Source organism: Lemur catta, chromosome 24 (assembly GCF_020740605.2).
Source record: "Lemur catta isolate mLemCat1 chromosome 24, mLemCat1.pri, whole genome shotgun sequence".
Classification (NCBI taxonomy): Eukaryota; Metazoa; Chordata; class Mammalia; order Primates; family Lemuridae; genus Lemur; species Lemur catta.
In genome coordinates this window covers 12813496-12835296 of record NC_059151.1, presented here as the reverse complement: position 1 = coordinate 12835296, position 21801 = coordinate 12813496, and the positions used below count along the sequence as shown (strand labels likewise).

Here is a 21801-nt window from a genome sequence, read left to right as displayed (position 1 = left end):
TGCCTATCCCAAAAAAGAAAAGAGAGCTGGGAATAATTCTAACCTTTTATTCCTATTCTCAACAGTAATTTTATCAAAAATAAATTGGTCACATCGTTCTAAATTACTGTATTCTAACTACAAAAATCAAGATTTTGCTGAGTTTTGTTCTAAAGATAATACTATTTAGTATTTATATATTAAAGCCTAATGTATTCTAAGTAGACTTTGGCTTTAAATAAATGATGCCCTAATCTCAATGAATATAGAATTTATTGCTTAATTATAGGTTTACTTAAGAATAATCGGGCACAATTCAAATTCTAGCTCTTATCATTTCTGGGCATTCATACAAAGATTCCTTTGGTGTCACTTGTTTAAGCCATTGCCATTTAATCACTTTTTCCATTTCCCTGAGTTTGGAAGCTTCATTGCCAAGTCTCAAATCTGTATGTTGAACGACATTTATAAGTTAATTCTATCAGCTGCCTTAAGCTACTAAATTAGTAAACAGTATTTTTTCCATTGTGTTCAGTGGATAAGGAAATCAAATGTTTTATCTATTCATATATGCGTGTCTCCCATTGGTAACCTGCTAACTACTTCCTACGATAGGTTTGGAAAATGGAATAAGTCAAAGTACAAATAAGTGTAGCTGTTCTAGTAGCAAATGTTGGACTCAAAGATACATAGTTATGAGGTCTGTCCAAAAGGCATCCGGCCATTGCTAATATCACGAGAATGGTTTGCACAACGTTGATGTCACCTGGCAGCTGAGGACAGTGGACTGGAATGTGTGTGTGGACAGTGATGCTGTCACTGCACTAGTCATTGGGGCACTAGGTGCCCCGGAGTGGGTGTGTGTCCTGACGGTGTGGCCGTGACATTCAAAATGAGCAGATGGAGCAAGGAATCTGCATCACATTTTGCATTAAGCTTGAACCTTCCTTTGCAGAAACTATTCGGGTGACTCACAAGGCTTTTGGGGACAATGCAACGAGTGCAGCGCAAATGCAAGTGTGGCACAAACGCTTCACAGATAGTCGAGAATCTGTTGCAAGCGATCCACGTTCTAGAAAGCCTGCAGCAAGCAGAACGCCTGGGATGTTGAATGGGTGCAGGTCAGGTTCAGAGACGCTGGGAGAACTGTGTGATGTCCCAAGGGGCTTACTTTGAAGGGGACTGAGGTGTCATTGCCCTGTGTACAGTGTTTCTTTGTGTCTCATATCTTCTGCAATAAATGTCTCTTTTTTCATATTACCTGGCTGGATGCTTTCTGGACAGACCTTGTACGTTTTATTCTCTTGCCTTGACCACATTTCGTGGGCTTGGCTGGAAAATGAGGAACTTAACACGTGTCCTCCTAAATAGGGGTATTAGGGAGAAAGAAATTCACTCAAAATAGCATTTTCATTATTTGAATAAAACTGGTAATACTATATAAAGTTCTGTGCCCTAGAGAATAAATACAAAAGATAGGCTATCAGGCTATTTTGTTGAAGATGCAGTCATCAGCAAAAAAAAGCTATAAACCACTACTACAAAATTAATAACCATTTTATATGGTTCTTATTTATTGTGTTTCTTTAATACCTTTCTTCATAGGAGTTGGTGTTGAGGAAATACGTTATTAAATTATGAATATATTTACATATCATAAATCTCTACTGCCATGAACTCAGTATTCTTTTACAAGTTCATTGGTTTTTAGAGAAAAACTATATTTAGGGAAGTAAAACATTCACGTTCTTCCTTACTACTCTGTCATCGAGGTTCAGATGTTCAGGTGTAAAAATAATATTGTATCTACTTTCCCATTAGAAGGGAAATTCATGCTTTTTATTTTAAAAATTACACAAAAGTACATCAAATATACTTTGTCTCCTGCTCTGTGTGTTTGTGTCTTTTCTTGTAGGACACTATTACACGCTTGCTTCTAGTGTTCTGTAGCACATAGAGCATTGGTCTTTGCTCTGTGTTTAAGGTACTGTAGAGATAGGATGTGAAGTATAGAATTGTTCCTTTCTGCATGAATGTGAGCAGTTCATTCTTCTATAATTTGATGAACTTTTAAAAAATAAATAACTAGACATCTCATTATAAATTAAGTAGATTTTTCAAAATATCACCTGTTATCCCAGGACTTACTTCCTGGCATATTTTAGATATTATGTTCAATTTTCACATATATCATTAAGCTTTTAGCTATAAAATGATTTTTAGGTTTGTATTTTCTCATATGTTCATTTGAGTTTTCAGTACACTTCTTTAATTAATTTTGTATTTGTTTATTTTTACTATAAATGGCATTAACTTTTAGAATGTGCTCTATAATTTATCTAGCATAAATTATATATTCTGGTTGCTTTGCCAAACCTTTAGTTGAGGATTCGTATTAATCAAAGTTTCTCCTCCTCTGCTGTCCTACCCCTAATAATAAGTTCTTGCTTCTCAGAAAGAACTTCTGTATTTTTATGACAAGCATTATTTTTTTTTCTTGAATGAATTGTTCTAAAAGCATAAATTATTTAAATCTCTTCAGCAAGTCTAAGTTTGCAATGAATATTTTATGGCTGACATAATGGTTACAACATAAAGAGGCTTGTTTTCATTGAGTGTTGAAAATGTGAAATATTGCTTCATTCTCTTTAGATGTTAGTAAAAAGTTAGTGTGCAGCAAAACCATTATTGAGATCATCTTATACGTCCCAGGAAAAATCGAGAATTTGATTGGTTGTCACCTAATATATTCACTTGTCTCTATTGGACTTTTTAAAATATTAAAGTGTTGACTATGAAGAATATCAATTCTCAATAGATTTTCGTGGCTATTTTATGCTTTCATTCAGGAGGCTCCATATTATTTGCTATAATTCACCAACGATCCTTTAATTACATTTAAATCAGGGTAGGCTAAAGGAAAGTGATGGTGTTATAAAATTGTTGGTGAAATGTTATTTCCAGTGATTACATTACTCATATGCCTTCTAAGTGCACCTTTTAAAATTGAAATATGACTTTTGCTAAGCATTTATAGCTGGAAAATGGATTCCATAGGAAGGCTTCAGATAAAATTATAAGGCTTAGAACTGTACACCGAAGAAAGGCTTGCTAAATTTGAGGTTATTTGACTGCTTATCATTTCTCTTATTTGTGTCCAGTAAGATCCACTACAATAGGCTTGTACTTTATAATCAGAAGCCTACATGGCCTGTAAGGAATGAATGTCCAAAATGTCATATAGCAAGTGACTGCTTTCATAGCAAGTGACAACATGAAAGCTACCTATTCTCAAAATCATATTGTTGAACATAGAAACCATAACATAGTCATAAAAACCTAAGGGTGTTCCCGATCTGAACTTCGGAATCACAGTCCAATAGAGGCAGTAATGGGAATCTCTCCAAAGATTAAGGCAAAAAGCCCCTCTACAGATTAAGCACCTAGAGTCCCATTACCTGGTAATGACTCAAACAGTAGATAAGTAAGGAGGAAGAAGGACAGAAGGGAGAAAAGGAGTAAAGAGCAGGGATTAAAGGGGGCAGGGGGAGATGAAGACAGGTCATGAGTGAGCTCATCAGGAAAGCAGGAGAGAAAGAGGAAGGGTGTAGGAAGGAGGAGGAAGGACAGCAGGGAGAGGGAGGGAAGACAGTTGACCCTGAACTGTGGCTGTCGAGAAGGAGGGTTCTGCACGGTGCTCGTTTCTCATATTTTCTGAATTCCAAGTTTCTCAAGATTAGCATTTTGCTCTCTGTCTTCTTTTTTTTTTTTTAGTTAGACCGATTCAAAGAACCACCTGCTTACGGACCGATGTGTGACATCCTGTGGTCGGACCCCCTGGAGGATTTCGGCAATGAGAAGACTCAGGAACATTTCACGCACAACACAGTCAGGGGGTGCTCGTACTTCTACAGGTGAGGGGGGAGCTTGGGTCCCATCCGGCTGCCTCAGGAGTGCTGGAACTTGCTGGGCCAGGCCTTTGATTTATCGGTGATGTTTGTGTAACTTCTGTAGGGAACCCGCATAAATGGAAGGTTCACTTGGAAAGTGGGGTTCAAATGGGTTCTTAGTGCTTGGAAAATGAAAATATAAAGAAATGAGTAAGTGAATAAACAAATGTAAAATATATAGGTATGCATTTATAGACATACCTTGGAGACACTACAGGTTCAGTTCCAGACCACTGCAGTAAAGTGACTATCCCAATAAAATGAGTCACACAAATTTTCTGATCTCCCAGTATTTATAAAAGTTCTGTTTGCACTATCCCGTGGCCTATCAAGTGTGCCGTAGTATTGTATTTTTTAAAAGTGGACAGACCTTAATTGCAAAATGCTTTATTGCTAAAAAATGCTCACGATCGTCTGAGCCTTCAGTGAGTCCTCATCTTTTCGCTGGTGGAGGGTCTTGCCCCGATATTGGTGGCCGCTGAGTGACCGGGGTGGTGGTTGCCGAGGGCTGGGGTGACGATGGCAGTTGCTTAAAATAAGATAACAACAACGTTTGCTTCATCGGTTGGCTCTTCCTTCATGAAAGATTCCTCTACGGTGAGATGCTGTTTGATAGCGTCTTACCCTCAGTAGAACTTTTTTTTCAAAATTGCATTCACCAGCTGTTTATGAAATATTCTGAGTCCTTTGTTGTCATCTCAACAGTGTTCACAGTCTTCATCAGGAGTAGATTCCATCTCAAGAAACCACTTTCTTTGCTTATCTAAGAAGCAACTTTTTGCTTGTTCAAGTTTGATCATGAGATTGCAGCAACTCAGTCCCATCCTCAGCCCCCACTTCTAGTTCTCTAGCTGTTTCCACCACATCTGCAGTGACTTTCTCCACCGAAGTCTTGAACCCCTCAAAGTCATTCATGAGGGTTGGAATCAGCTTCTTCCAAACTCCTGTTAATGTTGATATTTCACCCTCCAACCATGGATCACGAATGTTCTTACTAACATCTAGAATGGCGAATCCTTTCCAGAAGGTTTTCAATTTACTTTGCCCACATCCATCAGAGGAATCACTACCTATGAAAGCTATAGCTTTATAAAATGTATTTCTCAAATAATAAGCTTGAAAGCCAACGTGACTCCTTAATCCATGGGCTGACAAATGGATAGTGTGTTAGCAGGCGTGAAAACGGCATTAATCCTTGCATGTGTCCATCAGAGCTCTTGGGTAACCAAGTGCATTGTCAGTGAGCAGTAATATTTTGAAAAGAGTCTTCTTTTTCTGAGATGCAGGTCGTAACCGTGGACTTAAAATATTCAGTAAACCGTGCTATAAACAGATGTGCTGTCATCCAGGTTTTGTTCCGCTTCTAGAGCACAGACAGAGTAGATTTAGCGCAATTCTTAAGGGCTCTTGGATTTTCAGAAGGTAAAATGAGCATTGGGTTCAACTTAAAGTGTCCGGCTGCGTAAGCCCCTCACAAAAGAGTCAGCCTGTCCCTTGAAACATTGAAGCCAGGCATTGACGTCTCTCTAGCTGTGCAAATCCTAGACGGCATCTTCTTCCAAATGGAGCGCCATTTTGTCTCCATTGAAAATCCATTGTTTAGTGCAGCCACCTTCATCTATCTTAGCTTGATCTTCCGGATAACTTGCTACAGCTTCTACATCAGCACTTGCTGTTTCACCTTGCACTTTTATGAAGATGGGATTTTTTTTTTTCTTAAACCTCATGAACCACCCTCTATTAGCTTCCAACTTGTCTTCTGCAGCTTCCTCACCTCTCTCAGCCTTCACAGAATTGAAGAGAGTTGTAGCCTTGCTGTAAGTTAGACTTTGGCTTAAGGGAACATTGTGGCCAGTTTGATCTTCTTCTACCCAGACCACTAAAACGTTCTCCGTATCAGCAGTAAGGCTGTTTTCTTTTCTTGTCGTTTGTGTGTTCACTGGAGCAGCACTGTTCGTTTCCTTCAAGAACTTTCTTTGCATTCACCACCTGGCTTAACCGTTGGGTACACAAGGCCTACCGTTCGGCCTGTCTGGGCGTTTGGCATGCCTGCCTAACTAGGCTTGATCCTTTCTAGCTTTAGATTTAACAGGAGGCACCTGTGACTCTTCCTGCCACTTTAACGCTTAGAGGCCATGGTAGGGTTATTAACTGGCCTCATTTCAATATTGTTGTGTCTCAGGAAATAGGCGTAAGAGATGGGGGGGCGGCCACAGCGGAGCCACTGGGGAGAAACCATTGGGGAGAACTCTGGGGCCAAGAAGGGACACAGCAAGTCCTAGGAAAACACAGGCCTGGTGGCATTTGGGCGACCCCAGGGCTGAATACCCATTGCCAGGCCCCCAAGACGCAGAGGAGGAGGAGCAGTCGGGCAGGGTCCTCCCTGCTGCTGGGGCTGGAAGAGGGTAGGGACACCGTGCAGGGGACCTCCACTGCCTGCCTCTGCTTGGCCGAGCGTGGATGTGGGAAGGACACCTTTGCATCTCCACCTGCTTGGCTGTCCCTGCTGAGTGTGCTTCAGCAGTGGAGCGAGAGCTGCTCCACATTTAAGACGTGAAGACAAAGACGAAAAAGCAGAGTTCCTCTCCCAAGGCCTTCACTAATGCTGCAGAGCCAATGTGTAATCACGATTTACACTGTGATGAGTGATATATTAGATGCATATGTTAAAGGATACGTATGTATGCATGGTGGGACAGCAATTTTGTATATGTTGGGGTGAGGCAAGGTTGAAAGGAAGGCATCGGGGTGATAATTTAGCTAAGACTTGGCAGAAGAGTAGGCCTTTCCAAGGAGAAAAAATACACAGGGAAAGTATCTGTAAGGTCATAAAAGCATTAAAAAAGCATTTTAATAATGCCTGCTGGCTAAATCATGGTTAAAGACTCTTCAGTCTGAGAGATTTAATTCAAGGTCTAAAATATACTTTAATATGCTGTAGAAACAAAAATAAGAGAATTAAACAGAACGAATCTAATAGTTACCATTTGCTGCAGTGCCGAGCCAATTTTTCTACCGTTTCTCATATTTTTGTCTTTTCTACCTTCCTTACCTTTGTTCATGCTCCGTTTGCTTCTCATCCATCCCTCGCGCTTTCTGGAGGGAATTCTAATCCTTTTCCTATCGGTTGATCCACGTACCTCATTTTCTTCAAGATCTGATGCAAGATAGATCTTTTTCAAGATTTCCCTGATTAATTTCAGACCTCAATGCATTCTTTCTTGCTTTATAATGTCTCTTTAAAACTTTTACTATTTTCTCTTTAATGCACTTTATGCTTCAGCTTTTTTAAAGAATATTTCTTGCAACGTTCTGTGTTCCTACCTAGATAATAAATACCCTCAGGACAAAAACCACGCCTTACACTTGTTATACTACCCTAGCCTGTAGTTCACAGTGTCTTTGAAAAATGGAACAGATCATCACCGGATCTCTGAGAAATTTGGGGGGAATACGTGATTTTTAAATTCTCTGTGGTGTTAAGGTGTTCAGAACGCTGCTTTTCCTGCTGTTGTGTGTATGTGTGCATGAGTGTATGAATAAAATGCTTTTCAGCTTGAACATTTTGTGGTTTATGATCATTCCCCTTAAAAAGCATAAAAATATTGTAGAATTTTTGGATTTTTTTCTAATACTATTAAGAACTTTAATGTGTGCTAGGCAGGTAGTTTGCCAATAATGGGAATCTAGATGATATTCAAGTATTTTCAAACTTTATTAGGAAAATGTTTGTAATTCTTTGAAAGGCTGAGTATTTGATTATGCATGTTTTTGCACTTCTGAAGTTTTTCTTCAAAATGAGTTCCCTCCAAGCAAATAATACAAGGAAGTCTCACTTAACGCTGTTAACCTAGCAAATTGCTGCTTGGTTAATTTTATTTCTAAAAAAAAAAATTTCCATTAAAAATTAGATGCGTGTATTTCTATTGGGAAGAACTTAGCTTAAAACACATAGGCTATCAAATTTAGCATGAAGAAAATATTTTAAAATAATACTCTCAGAAGACGAGGGTAAGTTGTTTCAAAAGAGGGGAGAAAAGCGCCAAGCCATTTGCCTAAGAGCAAAAAAGGGACAAACCTCGACACACAACCTCTGTGGCAGTGGTCAATAGCTGTCTTTCATAAAGAGGCATCGTGAAGGCGCAAGAAATACAAGAAAAGGCTCAAAGAGACGGGGAAGGAACGTTTATTGAGAACCTAGTCTATGCCACCCACTGGTTGGGCATTTTATAGCTAAATATGTACCAAATAAATCTGCTATTTTTTAGAAGATCAACCAGTGTCACTGAAGTAAAGATTTTTGTTATTTGTGTGTGTGTTTTTTTTCCTTGACACACACTGGTCTGGAAAGCTCATATACTCACCTCTTTAAGTAGAACACAAGCGTTGGAAGACACGTTAGTCAGCTTCCGAGCCTAGGGACCACCTGGGCATCTTTTCCAGTTTGTAAGAAACACCCACGTGCATCACTTGGGTATTTTATTTATTGAATTGACCTAGAGCAACTAGGAAGTAGAGGACTCGTGGCTACCTCCCCCTTTTCTCATGGATATCTCCTCTCTTACAGAACATGCACATACACACGTACACGTGTGTGCACACTCATGAAGACTATTTTCAGTTTCGGGTCTATTTTTGCCAAATAACAATCTTTTTTACAATCACTGTCTCTATAACTATATGCCATCTTGGTAGTACTTTTTTCCCCATTCATCAGGGAATTTGTACAAAATATATAGCACAGAATCTATTCATCTTGACTTTTATAATAAATTATTTTAGTGACATATACTACTCAAATATTTTCCCATAGGGCTATTTTTGTAATTGAGGAATATTTCCTATGGTATATGTAGTTTAGGTTCTAGTGAATATTTGCAGTTTGTTCATAAGTATTGGTTAGCTGTTCCTTACATTTATCTCATTAAAAATTCTCAGAGCAGACACTGTAATCATGACTGTAAAGAGTTTTCCAAGTTTAACTTGTAATTTGAATTTCATTTATAATGTTCTTTGAGTTTGAGACATTCTTAAAAAGCCAAACAAAGTAGTTGTATATTGGATTTTTTTATTAAGTCGAGATAAATAGGTCTTAAGATACAGTACTGCTAATTATATTTAAACTACAAATTTTAAAACCTTGTGACTATCCAAATTTTGTTTAGATTTTGATTGGTATAATCAGCTTGATTGTACCCATGATGTCAGGTAAATTGATAACTTAATTCCTTAGTATACTTCTCTTCCATCTGCTAACTCATTCATAGCTGTGATACACTCACACACACACACACACGGATAGGAATGGTGCAATACTTCTGAAAATTGCAGTCTGCATTTTGGATCCATTGTCATGTTTTATTTATGCTTCTGTTTACTTTGTGTTTAAGTGTGGACTTGTAAAGATTGATTTTCTCAGAGAGTGGACGCTTGTCTAGTGGTGGTATATAATGGCCCGTGTGTGTGTGTGTGTGTGTGTGTGTGTGTGTGTATGTGTGTGTTTCTTTTTTTTCCAATTCACACACCTCGACCACTTTCTGATCATGTAAAAGGTGTAACTGTAGGAGCTTTCTCTGCCACAGGGGGAAACCTGACAGCCAGATGGCTTGTTTCATGAGTGATGAATTTTTGATTATACTTGATCATATCACGTAGAACTGTGTGCTAGAGATAAATGTGCTACTCCTGATAATTTCATAATAGATGCTTCTCTTCTCTTTTTTGTCTCTGACAGTTACCCGGCTGTATGTGAATTCTTACAGCACAATAACTTGTTGTCTATACTCCGAGCCCACGAAGCCCAGGACGCAGGGTGAGCGGGCTGGGGGGTCATGAAAACCGTGCAACTGCCCCTTTGTCAGAACCACCTCACTTCGCTCAGCCTCTGAGGGTCTCTTTCTCCAGACTCACTCCCAAGGAACTAGATCTCAAAACTGTCCCCTGATGGGTGACACAGGAGCAGCAGAGTCCTGGAGAATGAGTGGCGCAGATGTGTAGTAAAGTCCCCTTCAAGGGGCTTCCATCGTGGACTTGCACAAGTCGGTTTTCAGCTATTTTCTTAAACATTGCAAGGACACCGGCTTGTATTCCTCCCAATTCCTGCCTTTCCCACCGCCCTGTGAGCCAGCAAATTCCCAGCTGCTTCTCGGTCTTGCTTGGGAGTGAGAATGGGAATTACACGTAAACGTTTAGCAGGCACTGCACGCTATACTCTTGTTTTAAAGAATGCCACTCCTGATCTCCGTTAAAGTTTTAAAGGAAAAAAATGGGGACATTTAAAAAAGGGGGGAATCGTATGTTCTGGCTGCCAAATGATTGCATAAAATGGATTCTGTGTTGTCAGATAAATTTTTTAGTTGTAGACCAATTTTAAGTGTTTAGAAAACTAAGAAACATCACATATTCACTTTAATGGTGTATTACATCTGCATTAGGGAGAAATCGGCATAATCAATTCTAAGATTTGAGATCCAATACCCATTCCCAGTAGGCTCCACTGATAGATATCGCTTGCCTTTAAATGATTAAACTCAGAAGTTGGAAATATAGATGCCTGTGTTCTGAAGGAGGCCCGTGTCTATGATATCTCTGAACCCAGGCACATACTAAGTTACTTGCAAAATCAGCTGTTTTCCAGCAATCAGTCAATGGGTATGGACTGATCTAATATTATATATTCAGTGTGTAGCAGCTGAAGTTTGAAGTAACTTGTTATACACCCAACAAATCGGGTCTTCAGATAATTTTTCTCCCTTTTCAGGACTGTAGTGTCACCTGCTATTTTAGCTATTAGCTGCCCACTGGGGGCAGATTTATCTCAATCTCACTACATACCTGAAATCACTGGATTACTTGAAGATGTGTTAAGTGCATCAATTACTATCTAGTATTTTTGTTTGAAATAAGCAGTTGCTCGATGCATTGGGAATACTGAGATCATGTCATCCTTTTCTCTGTTTTTGTTTGTCGTAAAGGAGGCATGGCCAGCCTCGGTCTGTAAAGTCAAGGTACCAGGATTAAGAGTGTTACTGTCTTTCATACTGACTTTTATTTCCACAACAAAGCTTGGTTCCATAATCAGAATTAATATTTCTAGAACATTTCAAAAGGTTTTTAAGGATGAACTTCCTTTTGGGTAATGTAGTATGTCTGAGTAGTTACAAAAAGAGAGGAATCAAAGTATTTTTAAAATTATGCATTTTAAGGTGGCTATGTATTTATCTAAAGATATTTTTGTGAGCTACATTTGGAACCCAGCTATATTAGAAGTGGTTAGTCTACCAGAAGTAGCTGACATAGAACACTGCAGCAATGATAAAATTCTGTTGTTTTATAGGAGTATTTCTGACCTGATATTCCTTAAATCTGTTATATAGCAGTCATGAGATACATTTTGCACCCTGGTGGAAAAGCGCTGGAGTCTCCTATACTTTTTGATTGTTTGAGAACTAAAGTGTTGCGTTGTAAATCAGTTTTGTTTTAGGAGAAGAAACGTAACTGGATTATTGGTTTATTTTCAAAGTTCTTGTGAATATTTTATTTTGCTATTGATTGATTAAATATTACTCTGCTGAGACAATAATCACTGACCTGTACACACGAGTAGAGATTGGCAATAAATAAAACTCTAAAACAGAGACAGTCTCAATTTGTAAAATTCATAGATTTAAGGAAATATTCTTTTAAAGGAAAATCACTTAGTCTAGGCTACATGCCTATATATAACCTTTACAGAATTATTGTAGATTTATAGAATAATGGGCATGGCTATAAGTCTTTATATATTGCCCTGCTGATTTGGTGTTTTTATATTGACAGTATTAGCTGTAAACTATGGTAGGTCCAAAGCATCTGTGTGAGATGAGCCTTTGTCCTCTCTGTTGAACACATGGATATGAATTATGATTTCCCACTGGATTCCACCCTCCCATGAGGGTTGCTGACTTCAAACATACCTATTTGGAAGTTGCACATCCTATTATGTACTTTCATGGCACCTCTGAAAAAGACTGATGTCTGTGTGTAACAACTTTAGAATTTGTTATTTACTGTAATGTCATTGGACCTCTTTGAATGGTGGGACTTAGCTCATTTAATTTTCTGTTTCTAAGTCTATAGTTTGATTTTTTTTTTTTTTTTAATGCTAGCCTGGTTTTGACTTGTCTTTGTTGTTTCAGGTACCGCATGTACAGGAAAAGCCAAACGACAGGCTTCCCTTCTCTAATTACGATTTTTTCGGCACCAAATTACTTAGATGTGTACAATAACAAAGGTAAACGTTTTTAATCCTTCATGCAGTTTTATATAATATGTATGCTTAAGGTGCTTTATTTTGGTTTGGTCTTAAGTATTCTTAACCATTCTTTTTTTCTCTCTTTCAGTTATTGTTTAATGCGCGTTTTGTGTTTATCCTCAGAGATAGTCAATTGGTCAGAGGTTGGACCCATGCACTGTTATTTTTCAAATGTTTTCTAGGACATTTTAATATATAGTGGGGTTGACAGGTACTGCTGTGCTAGATAGACTTTAAAAGAAATAATAATTGGAAGTAATCCAAAACCTTGCTTCTTAGAAGGGATGGGGATTTAAATAAGAATAGTGTGATTGTATATGGAAAGGAGCAAGAAGATAAGCAAAAACAAGGTGTAGCTTGACGTTCAAATTCAAATTGCATTAATTGATCACCGAGCCTGAATCAGCTCCTGGGCCAAACACGTACCTGTTCATTTCTTCAAAAAAAAAAAAAAAAAATTAAAGTAAATTTTATGGTAAATATTATTAGCCACTTCACCCCTCCTTTTTTAATATGCAGAGAGAGTCCCTGTAGTTAATTGCTGGTTAATTGCGGTGCCCAAGGTCACTCAGCTAGGAAGTGATGAACTGGGATCAAACACACACCTCTGGTCCAGTGTTTGTGCTTTCTGTCTGAAACTCCACACCTGTGTGTCTGAAAGAAACAAACAGAAGACACCAAGAGGCATCATTACTGTAGGGAAAAAAGGAAGAGCAAAGGATGCGTTATTACTGTCTTTAATAAAGATAATCTCTTTATTTGGAAATAATGTGAAGGGGTTATAGGTGTCAGAATGGGTCATAAAATGTGAAAAAGCCCTTAACTCCAGGCAGCATGGGTCTGGATGTTACATATACAGGCAACGTGACTTTCTGAGATTCAGAGAAATGGAGACACAAAGAGGAACAGCGATCAGATGATACACACACGGTCAAATACAGCCCGGGAGAGTCAGAAAAAGGCGATCTAGTGTCTGAGGCCGTGTGAGCACTCCTGGAATTAGAGCCATGGCCCCTGCGTGAATGAGTCATGATCCGTGTCTTCCTGGCCTGGGCCTGGTGGCCTTGGCCACCTTGTTCCCAAGCACCTGTTCGCTGTCCTCAGTCCCTGCCAGCTTAGTGCCTTGGTTTCCTTCCTGCGTTCCATTCTCCCAGTCCCTCCTGCTCAGAGCTAGACCTGCCCCCACATTTTGTGCTGCTATCGGGGATCCCGCTGCAAGAGGCAAACCACGGTGCTGGCCAGTGATTTTTTTTTTTTTCAAGCGGCAAATACTTATATGAAACCGATAAAAGCTAATTTCTTTGATTGGATGAGGACTTTCGATCTTGCAGCTGAGAAGTCCCCTGAGGTCCCTGCAAGGACTCAGTAGGTCCTACTGAATATCCCACCATGATTCTGTAATTTATCAAACGTAGGTAAAATTTGAACACAGAGTTTTATTCTATTTTTTTTTTTTTTTTTTTGAGACAGAGTCTCACTCTGTTGCCCGGGCTAGAGTGCTGTGGCATCAGCCTAGCTCACAGCAACCTCAGACTCCTGGGCTCAAGCGATCCTCCTGCCTCAGCCTCCTGAGTAGCTGGGACTACAGGCATGCGCCACCGTGCCCGGCTGATGTTTTCTATATGTTTTTAGTTGTCCATATAATTTCTTTCTGTTTTTTTAGTAGAAATGTGGTCTCGCTCTTGCTCAGGCTGGTCTCGAACTCCTGAGCTCAAATGATCCTCCCGCCTCGGCCTCCCAGAGTGCTAGGATTACAGGCCTGAGCCACCGTGCCCAGCCCCAGGTTTTTATTCTATGGCATTAAAAATTTTTTTTCTATTAAACCCAAGAAAGGAAATGCCAAAAGAAGTCATTTTCTTGCCAAAGACTGATTGCTAAGTAGGACTTACTATACTTACACGTTTTCTCATAATTAAAGAAAAAACCAAAACAACAAAAAAAAATGAAGAAAATTGGGATTTTACTCCATAAAAACAGACTCGGACTCTCTCCATACATTATAATTCTAGGTAATGCAGTTTTGCCTGGGACCAATAGCCATTTCTCATACAAGATGTGTACTGCTTGGTTTTGTATAGTTCTCATTTCCCAAGGTTGAATCTTTAAAAAAAAATACACACCTGTGTATCACCATCTTTGATAGTTTGTGGTTCTTTCACTGTGTTCCCTTGCCTTTGGGGTGGATCACAATCTCTCAGGAAGGAGATAGAAGCATTTCATTTTGGGAACCTTTTCATAAAAAGAAAAAATTTTCCTTAGAGAAAAAGATGAACTGATAGGGAGAGAAAAGATGTATTCTTGAGTTTGAGCATAATTTCAAAAGAATTTTGTGCAAAATTTCTGAAGCACTGTGACAGCTATTATGCTAACAGTGTATGTATTATGTGGGAGTCAGTTATTCACCGCTAAAGTGAGGATTACTGTATTTTAATGCAATCAATGTGAACTGGAATTTTTTAAAGCAGTTCAATAAAACTGGGTTGCAGGCACCTTCAACACACGATCAGTGGAAAAATAGCTCTGAAGATTCGGTGAGTTAACCATTTGATTCCTAGAAACAGATGGTCGTAAAGGACTCAGGAATTATAACCTAATAGTTAAAGTGTGACGATTCTTAAGGCTCTGTAGATTATGGCAGCAGTCGTCCTCTCTTGCAAAATGAAAGAATGCAAAATGCCATCTTAAAACCAGTAGTAGCTGTGATCAGATTCGTATTTAACTGTCCAGTGGTTCTGGTTAGTAGCTCGTACTTGTCTGCAGTTAATAAGCAGCGCTGACAAGGTCGTGAGGGCTACGTGTCCCGTCCCGTGGTGTGGCCCACAGCAGTGCATGCGGATCCCGTCCTCCCCAGCCTGCCCAGCTTGTCGTCTTTCCTGCCTTCCTGCTTCTGTTTCCTCACTGACAACTGCTGGAGCAAGATGCCAGAGCAAAAAACGTTGGCATGAGTCACAGCTCTGCCATTAAACAACCAACTCATTTAAATTTATTGGACATGCGGTGACATCTCTATAAAATGAGAAAAAAATGTTCTTTGGTGAATAATGCCTAAAATTGCTTTGAAACAAAATGTTGTGCAATAGTAAGATATCATCACTGAATATTTTATGTTGTTATTACTCTGCCACATGTCAGCGCAGGGCTCCGCCGAGGCTGGCAGGAACTTCCCCTCTTCCTTGGTTTCTGATTTATAATTCTGCTGGATGACACAACCCTTGTGACCTCTGACTCTGCTTCTCTCTGGGAGAACCCTTTGCTGTAGCCAAATTGTCCTACTCGTTTCCCTGAACAGCTTCTGGCTTTCTGTTCCTCCATGTCTTTTCCCACATGCTTCTTTGCATCTGAATAACTTGTCTTGCTCTTCTGCCTTTATAAACAGACCAGACTCACTCCAGTCTGTGTTTCCAGAAAGACTTCTGCTGTGGGTCCTCTCTGAATGTCTGAAATGTCAATCATTTTCTCTCATACGTACCATTTACTTTGTTTTCTAATCAGCTTTTCTATGCATTCCTGTTACTTCTTAATGAGACCATAATTAGTTTGAAGCATGAGGCTTTTTGATACATATTGTAAAGCCAAGTTGCATGCCTCATACGTGATAAGCAGTCAATACATGCATTGATTGAAGCATTTTTTTGCTGAGAATTAATAGCAAGACAGTGCCAAAAAGTACCATGTCAATATTGACTCAAGAGATCTTTATCTCGCTTTAAATCACTGCCATACCCAGTGCTGATGTGCGTTCCAAGTCGGAGTTAAACATTTGCAGAGCACTTTGCACATTTGAATTGCTGAATTGTTTTTTTCCTGTAAATCTGCAGCTCTAAAGGAAAAGCTATTTCCTATTTACTCAAATACACCAAACACCAGAAAAAAATGCAGTAATTACACATAGCTTCAATTTTTTACACTACTTTGCCACCTGTAAAACTGAGTTGAACCCCATCCACTCACCAATGCAACAAGCCTTTATTGACAACCTACTGTATACCGAGCACCACGCTGGGTGTTAGGGATATAAGTTAAGCAGGACAGACATGGTCTTTGCCCTAGTGTGCTTAATAATCTGGTAGTATGTTAGACATTAACTAAATAATTCTGCCAATGTTTATTTATATTTGGAAAATACTACAAAGAGAAGAGTGGTAAGATATGAGAGTGAAAATTAGTCCATGGGGACAAGTCTAACCAAGGGAATGATATTAGAGCAATCTTAGAGTGAAATCTCTCAGGATTGAGAAATACAGTAGCAGATGTGAATAGTAGCTTAAATAACTCAGTTTGGCCAAAAATCGTAGTAAACCTCTGGAAAAATGTGTTTTACACCTTGATGTACACACTTAAATCCATTTTCTTGCCAGAGATACACCTGTGCTGCAAAAGAATCTAACATAAATTACAGTAGATTTCTTTGTGGTACCAGCTCTCTGTAGCTCATGTGGATGGGTGGATGGATATAGGATACATATGGAGAGCAATAGAAACATACATACCAGGGCTATGTGACAGTAATGCTAGTGACAGTAAAATTAAGGAAATGTATTAAATGAAACATATTTTGGATTTGAGAGGGAAATCTAATGGCAACCAAACTAATTTAGTGATCAAGACCAGAGATTAAAATGACAACCAATAAAAAAATCAGGCAGGGCACGGTGGCTCACACCTGTAATCCTAGCACTCTGGGAGGCCGAGGCAGGAGGATCACTTGAGGTCAGTTCTAGACCAGCCTGAGCAAGAGTAGGACACAGACTCTACTAAAAATAGAAAAAAATTGCCGAGTGTGGTGGTGCGCACCTGTAGTCCCAGCTACTTAAGGGGCTGAGGCAGGAGGATCACTTGAGCCCAGGAGTTTGCGGTTACAGTGAGCTGTGATGACACCAAGGCATTCTATCCTGGGCGACAAAGTGAGACTCTGGGAGGGAGGGGGAGGGAGGGAGGAAGATAGGAAGGAAGATTATAATGTCTTGGACTTATAAACAAGGCAACTTGATAGAATCGTTGATAAAAAGCTTTTTAGTCTTATCAAAGCTTGACTTTTTCAATATCCTCACATATTTTCAATTCAAAAAATAGTCATGGGCCTCATGAAGATACCATTTATAAATGAAAAGAGAATCTGTGGCTTGGAAGGAAGATAGCCGTGTGAGAGAGGGTGGCCTTGCTGATACGATGAAGCAAGTCAAGCATTTTCTTGGCAGTCATGATGGGAACATAGACAGGAGCAGATGCAGCATCTTAGAAGCTTGTCTTGGTCCCTCGACTTCCAACAGGACCCCTCAGTGACACTGCACGGGGTGGCGTGGCCAGACTTGACAAGCTCACTCCACACAGCACCACGACGTTCGCCCACTAGATGGTTCTACCATTGAGGAATATCTTCCACAAACTGACAGACGTCTGGTGCCCCCCATCTGGGGAGCCAGACTCAGAGCCAGTTAGATCAGATCCTCATGCTGGGTGGGAGAGGGAGGTAGAGGTCTCTGGAAGGAGAGCTGGGACCTCTGCCCAGGCTCCCCTGAGGACAGCTCTGTCCCCTTGTCCCCAGCACATCAAAAAGCTCACCCCGCTGCAAAGTTGAACCTTGTCTCACAGCAGAGGTTCATTTCTGTGGGGTCGGAGGCTTGTCCTAAGCGTGGACTTACCCTTTAGCATCGGCATAAATGTTTTCAAAGTGCTTTTGTGTCCTTACAACCACAGGCGTGAATATGCTCATGTTACCTACCTCATGACCTTGCTCTTTTTGCTGGAGGACAGGGGCACAGAGGGAAGGGACTGCAGACATTCCCCGGGGCTCACACAGCTCATGCCACGTAGACATCGTCTCAAACCTAAAGATACTCTTGATTGTTCTTGAGCAGCTGTTTGCCCCGGATCTCTTACTTCAATACAGAAAATGTAAACAGAAACTCATGGTAGTATTCGGTTAGTTGATATTGTCTAACAAATTGTAGGACAATGGGTCTGTTTGTTTTTGTTTTTTTGACTAAAGCAAAACAATAAGCAAGACACCCCCTCCAAAAACTCTTTACTTCATTTATTTCATAGAGATTCTTATTCTTTAACCCAATGGTAGAATCATATACACTAAAAAGATAATTTGTTTGTAATGATTATCAAACCTTGAAGAATTTTTCTCTACTGAGAAATGGTATGGAATATAAGGATTTGTGAAGGAACAAAGCAGAATCTATAAACAAAACCCCTTAGTATTAACTCCTTTTATTATCAATATGAAGTGGTAGAAAAAAATGTATATAAACATTTAAGGCTGAAGGGAACTTGAGGTTCAGAAATTTTGGTTGGTTTTCTGAGAGATCACTGCTCTGGGATGAATGGAGAAAGTTCTCTACAGAGAGATTTCAACACACTTTCTCTTCTCACAGCTTGTTATAGCCAGGACTCTTCAACATGTGTAATCCATCCAACTGTGATTATAATTTCACTTACCATTGTCATTGTCACCTTGAATGATATAGCGTGATACATTTTCTTTAAAGTCTTAGGATCATGATATATTTAGTAAATGTAAGTATTTCTTTTTTATTGTGGTAGCATACTATAATATGCTGTTGGCTTTGCTTTATTCTTATAAATAGCATATAATAATAATAAATAACATTTTCACCACTTACTATGTGCCAGACAGTGGTCAAAGAATTTCTGTGCATAAATCCATTAAATCTCTCAGCAACTCTATGAATTACCTGATAATCTTGATTTTATTGATGAAAGGCCAGGGCACAGGGGGGTCGCATACTTTCCCCAAGGGTCACACAAATCGCACAGGGACTGAAACAGCAGATTGACCCGGATCAGGGCAGTGTTTGTGCTGATCGGCTGTTGAACTCGTGGCTCCGTTATGTGTAGGTGACTATTCTTCAATAAGAAAAGGAAAGCTTTTGAAATGAAGTCATTTGTTACCCCTTCAAAATTACATGCGTGTTATATATCCAGATATATGCATTATTAACAGAATGAAGTTAAAGTACCTTTTACGTTTTTCTAAAATAATTCATTTCTCCTTTTAAAATGTGTCCCCTAAAGCGCTTACACTTTTGCTTCTGTTTATTGGGCTCTGCTGAGAAAGTGTCACTGCTACAGCCACCGTCTAAACAGGCTAGTTTTAGTCCCGTAGTTGCTTAGATTTAAACATTTAAATCATGGCAGGGAGGGTAAAATAGAAAATAACCTACGAGGAGTTCATACTTAAAGCTTGCTCTTCACTGTGCATTTTAATCGAATTAATCTTCACATCATCTATGTATCTTTGCTCTAACAAACAACCTTCTTGATTGCTTGAAAATCACTACTCTGTAATTGTAAACTTAGTAAGTGATGTCATTGTGAAACTTCTACAAACTACAGTGCGGTGTGTAAGGTGATCCTTACTTCTCACAAAGCTTTAGGTATAGAATTGCAGTGTTTCAGATCATAAAGTTGTGGGAGTTTAAAGGCAGTTTACTGGGGTTTAAGGCAGCAGGCACCTCAGTGCCGAATGGTCCAGACAGGTGCAGTGCCAAGTGCTGTTCTGCAGCCAGTTAAACAGGATCCATCTGGGTACATCCTACAGCACCGAATTCCTCTTTTTCTGATAGCTCTGGTGGTTATTTGATTCTTAGGCTGAAAGGTACTTCTGTGGAAATCTAATTCTGCATAAAGCATTTAACGGAGAAAAACAGTAACAATATAAGTAATGCTAAAGACTTGAATGAATGGATTGTCACTTGCAATTCATTATCTAGACATTCTAGACCTGCAAGAGACTCTTGGACTTGACCCTAAGAGTGTCAAAAAGTCTTCCATGACATTGCTTCCGTGGAAAACAATGTTGCTATCAAGTGTATGAACTTAATATTAACACAGTGCCAAGGATATCTTGGAGATAATAACCTAGAACCATTGGGAGCTACAGCTCAAAGATTGATACAAAGTCCAGGCTTGAAGGTGACAAGGATATGGTCACATGCAGATAACACCAGTTTCAAGGTGCCTCCCACCAGGGAACAGTTCCTCTTTTGCATTTGGAGCTGATAAGTATCAAGTGCATTGAATGAGAGCAAGGCATAGGCATGGTGCTGTCTCCGCCAGTAGCTTGAAGCTTAAGCTAAATCTCTTTCTGTTTTTAGTCTAGGTTTGCTTAAGCCTCATTTTAGCATTATTATAATATGGATTAGAACTTCAAGGAATGTATCAGTTGAAACTGGTAAGGAACCCATGATTGCCAGTGATTCTTTCTCATTAACAATAAAAATTTAATAGAAGAAATTAAAATACTCCATGTGAAACTAGAATGTTAGAAATTATTCACAGTGTCTAACTGGACTTAAGCAACTTCCAAGGATCAGTTTTGGGCCCTAAATTCTCTGGATCCCAGTATGTAGGTGTGAAACATTGGTGGGAATCATAAAATGGCAAATTATTTTATTTTATTTAATTTTTTTTTTTTGAGATGGAGTCTCACTCTGTTGCCCAGGCTAGAGTGAGTGCCGTGGCATCAGCCTAGCTCACAGCAACCTCAAACTCCTGGGCTCAAGCGATCCTCCTGCCTCAGCCTCCCGAGTAGCTGGGACTACAGGCATGCGCCACCATGCCTGGTTAATTTTTTCTATATATTTTTAGTTGTCCAGCTAAGTTCTTTTTATTTTTAGTAGAGATGGGGTCTCGCTCTTGCTCAGGCTGGTCTCGAACTCCTGACCTCGAGCGATCCTCCCGCCTCGGCCTCCCAGAGTGCTAGGATTACAGGCGTGAGCCACCGCACCTGGCCTAAAAATGGCAAATTATTAAAATTAGATAGCCTTGACACCCCTGAGGAATTTGAAACTGACTCACAATACTTTACATTTCTCAGATCCCAATATATCATCTAATTGCATATATTATTTATATTAATCATATACATTATTTTATTTGATCTTTATACTTTGAAAATGAGAGGGGAGATATTATTATTCCTATTTTACAAGTTTAGAAGGTAAATGTCAAATAAGGAGAAATATTTTCCCAAGTTCACACAGCTGCTATGTGACAAAGCTAATATGATTTCCACTCATATCTGTTTTACACATTTTTACAATTTTAAAACAAAGAGTTTAACCTCTGAAGTGACCCATTGCCTTCTTCCTGAATTCTTTCGTGGTTCCTTCAGACTTCTGTTCATATGTGGTTAATTGTATTTTTAGTATTTGATGAGTTATATGTTTTATGTTTCTGAGCATTTCCTTTTCATTCTCATTTTTCAGGCCTTCTTTCGTTTCTTCCTCTCTTTCTTCCTTTTCTCCTTCCATTTTCTATGTCCATTCCTTAGGTCTTTTCTTCAACCAATACAATTGAACATCAACCGCATGCCAGAAATACTACATAACACTATAAAAGGATAAAAAAGATCTATGCCTTCATCCTCCCTCCTATCATCTTCCTTCCACTTACTTTACCCAAAATTCAATGTTTAAATAATAACCTGGTTCAGAATTTACTAATATTACATTAAGGGAAGTACACACATACACACACACAATCAGAAGATTGGCTCATATTGTTTCATAGAAATATCTAGTACAATCTCCTTCCTTGTGTAGGTAA

At 39.3% G+C, this 21801-nt stretch overlaps 1 protein-coding gene across 2 annotated transcripts in view; it reads left to right on the top strand.

Annotated features, from left to right (window-relative positions):
• Positions 1 to 21801, top strand: part of PPP3CA (protein phosphatase 3 catalytic subunit alpha) — a 295122-nt gene that overhangs the window by 228972 nt on the left and 44349 nt on the right. For both annotated transcript variants that reach the window (XM_045536752.1, XM_045536751.1), the window contains exons 6-8: positions 3754 to 3893; positions 9664 to 9741; positions 12107 to 12201. In XM_045536752.1, the coding sequence (XP_045392708.1) occupies positions 3754 to 3893; positions 9664 to 9741; positions 12107 to 12201 (313 nt within the window). The remainder of the gene's footprint in view (positions 1 to 3753; positions 3894 to 9663; positions 9742 to 12106; positions 12202 to 21801) is intronic.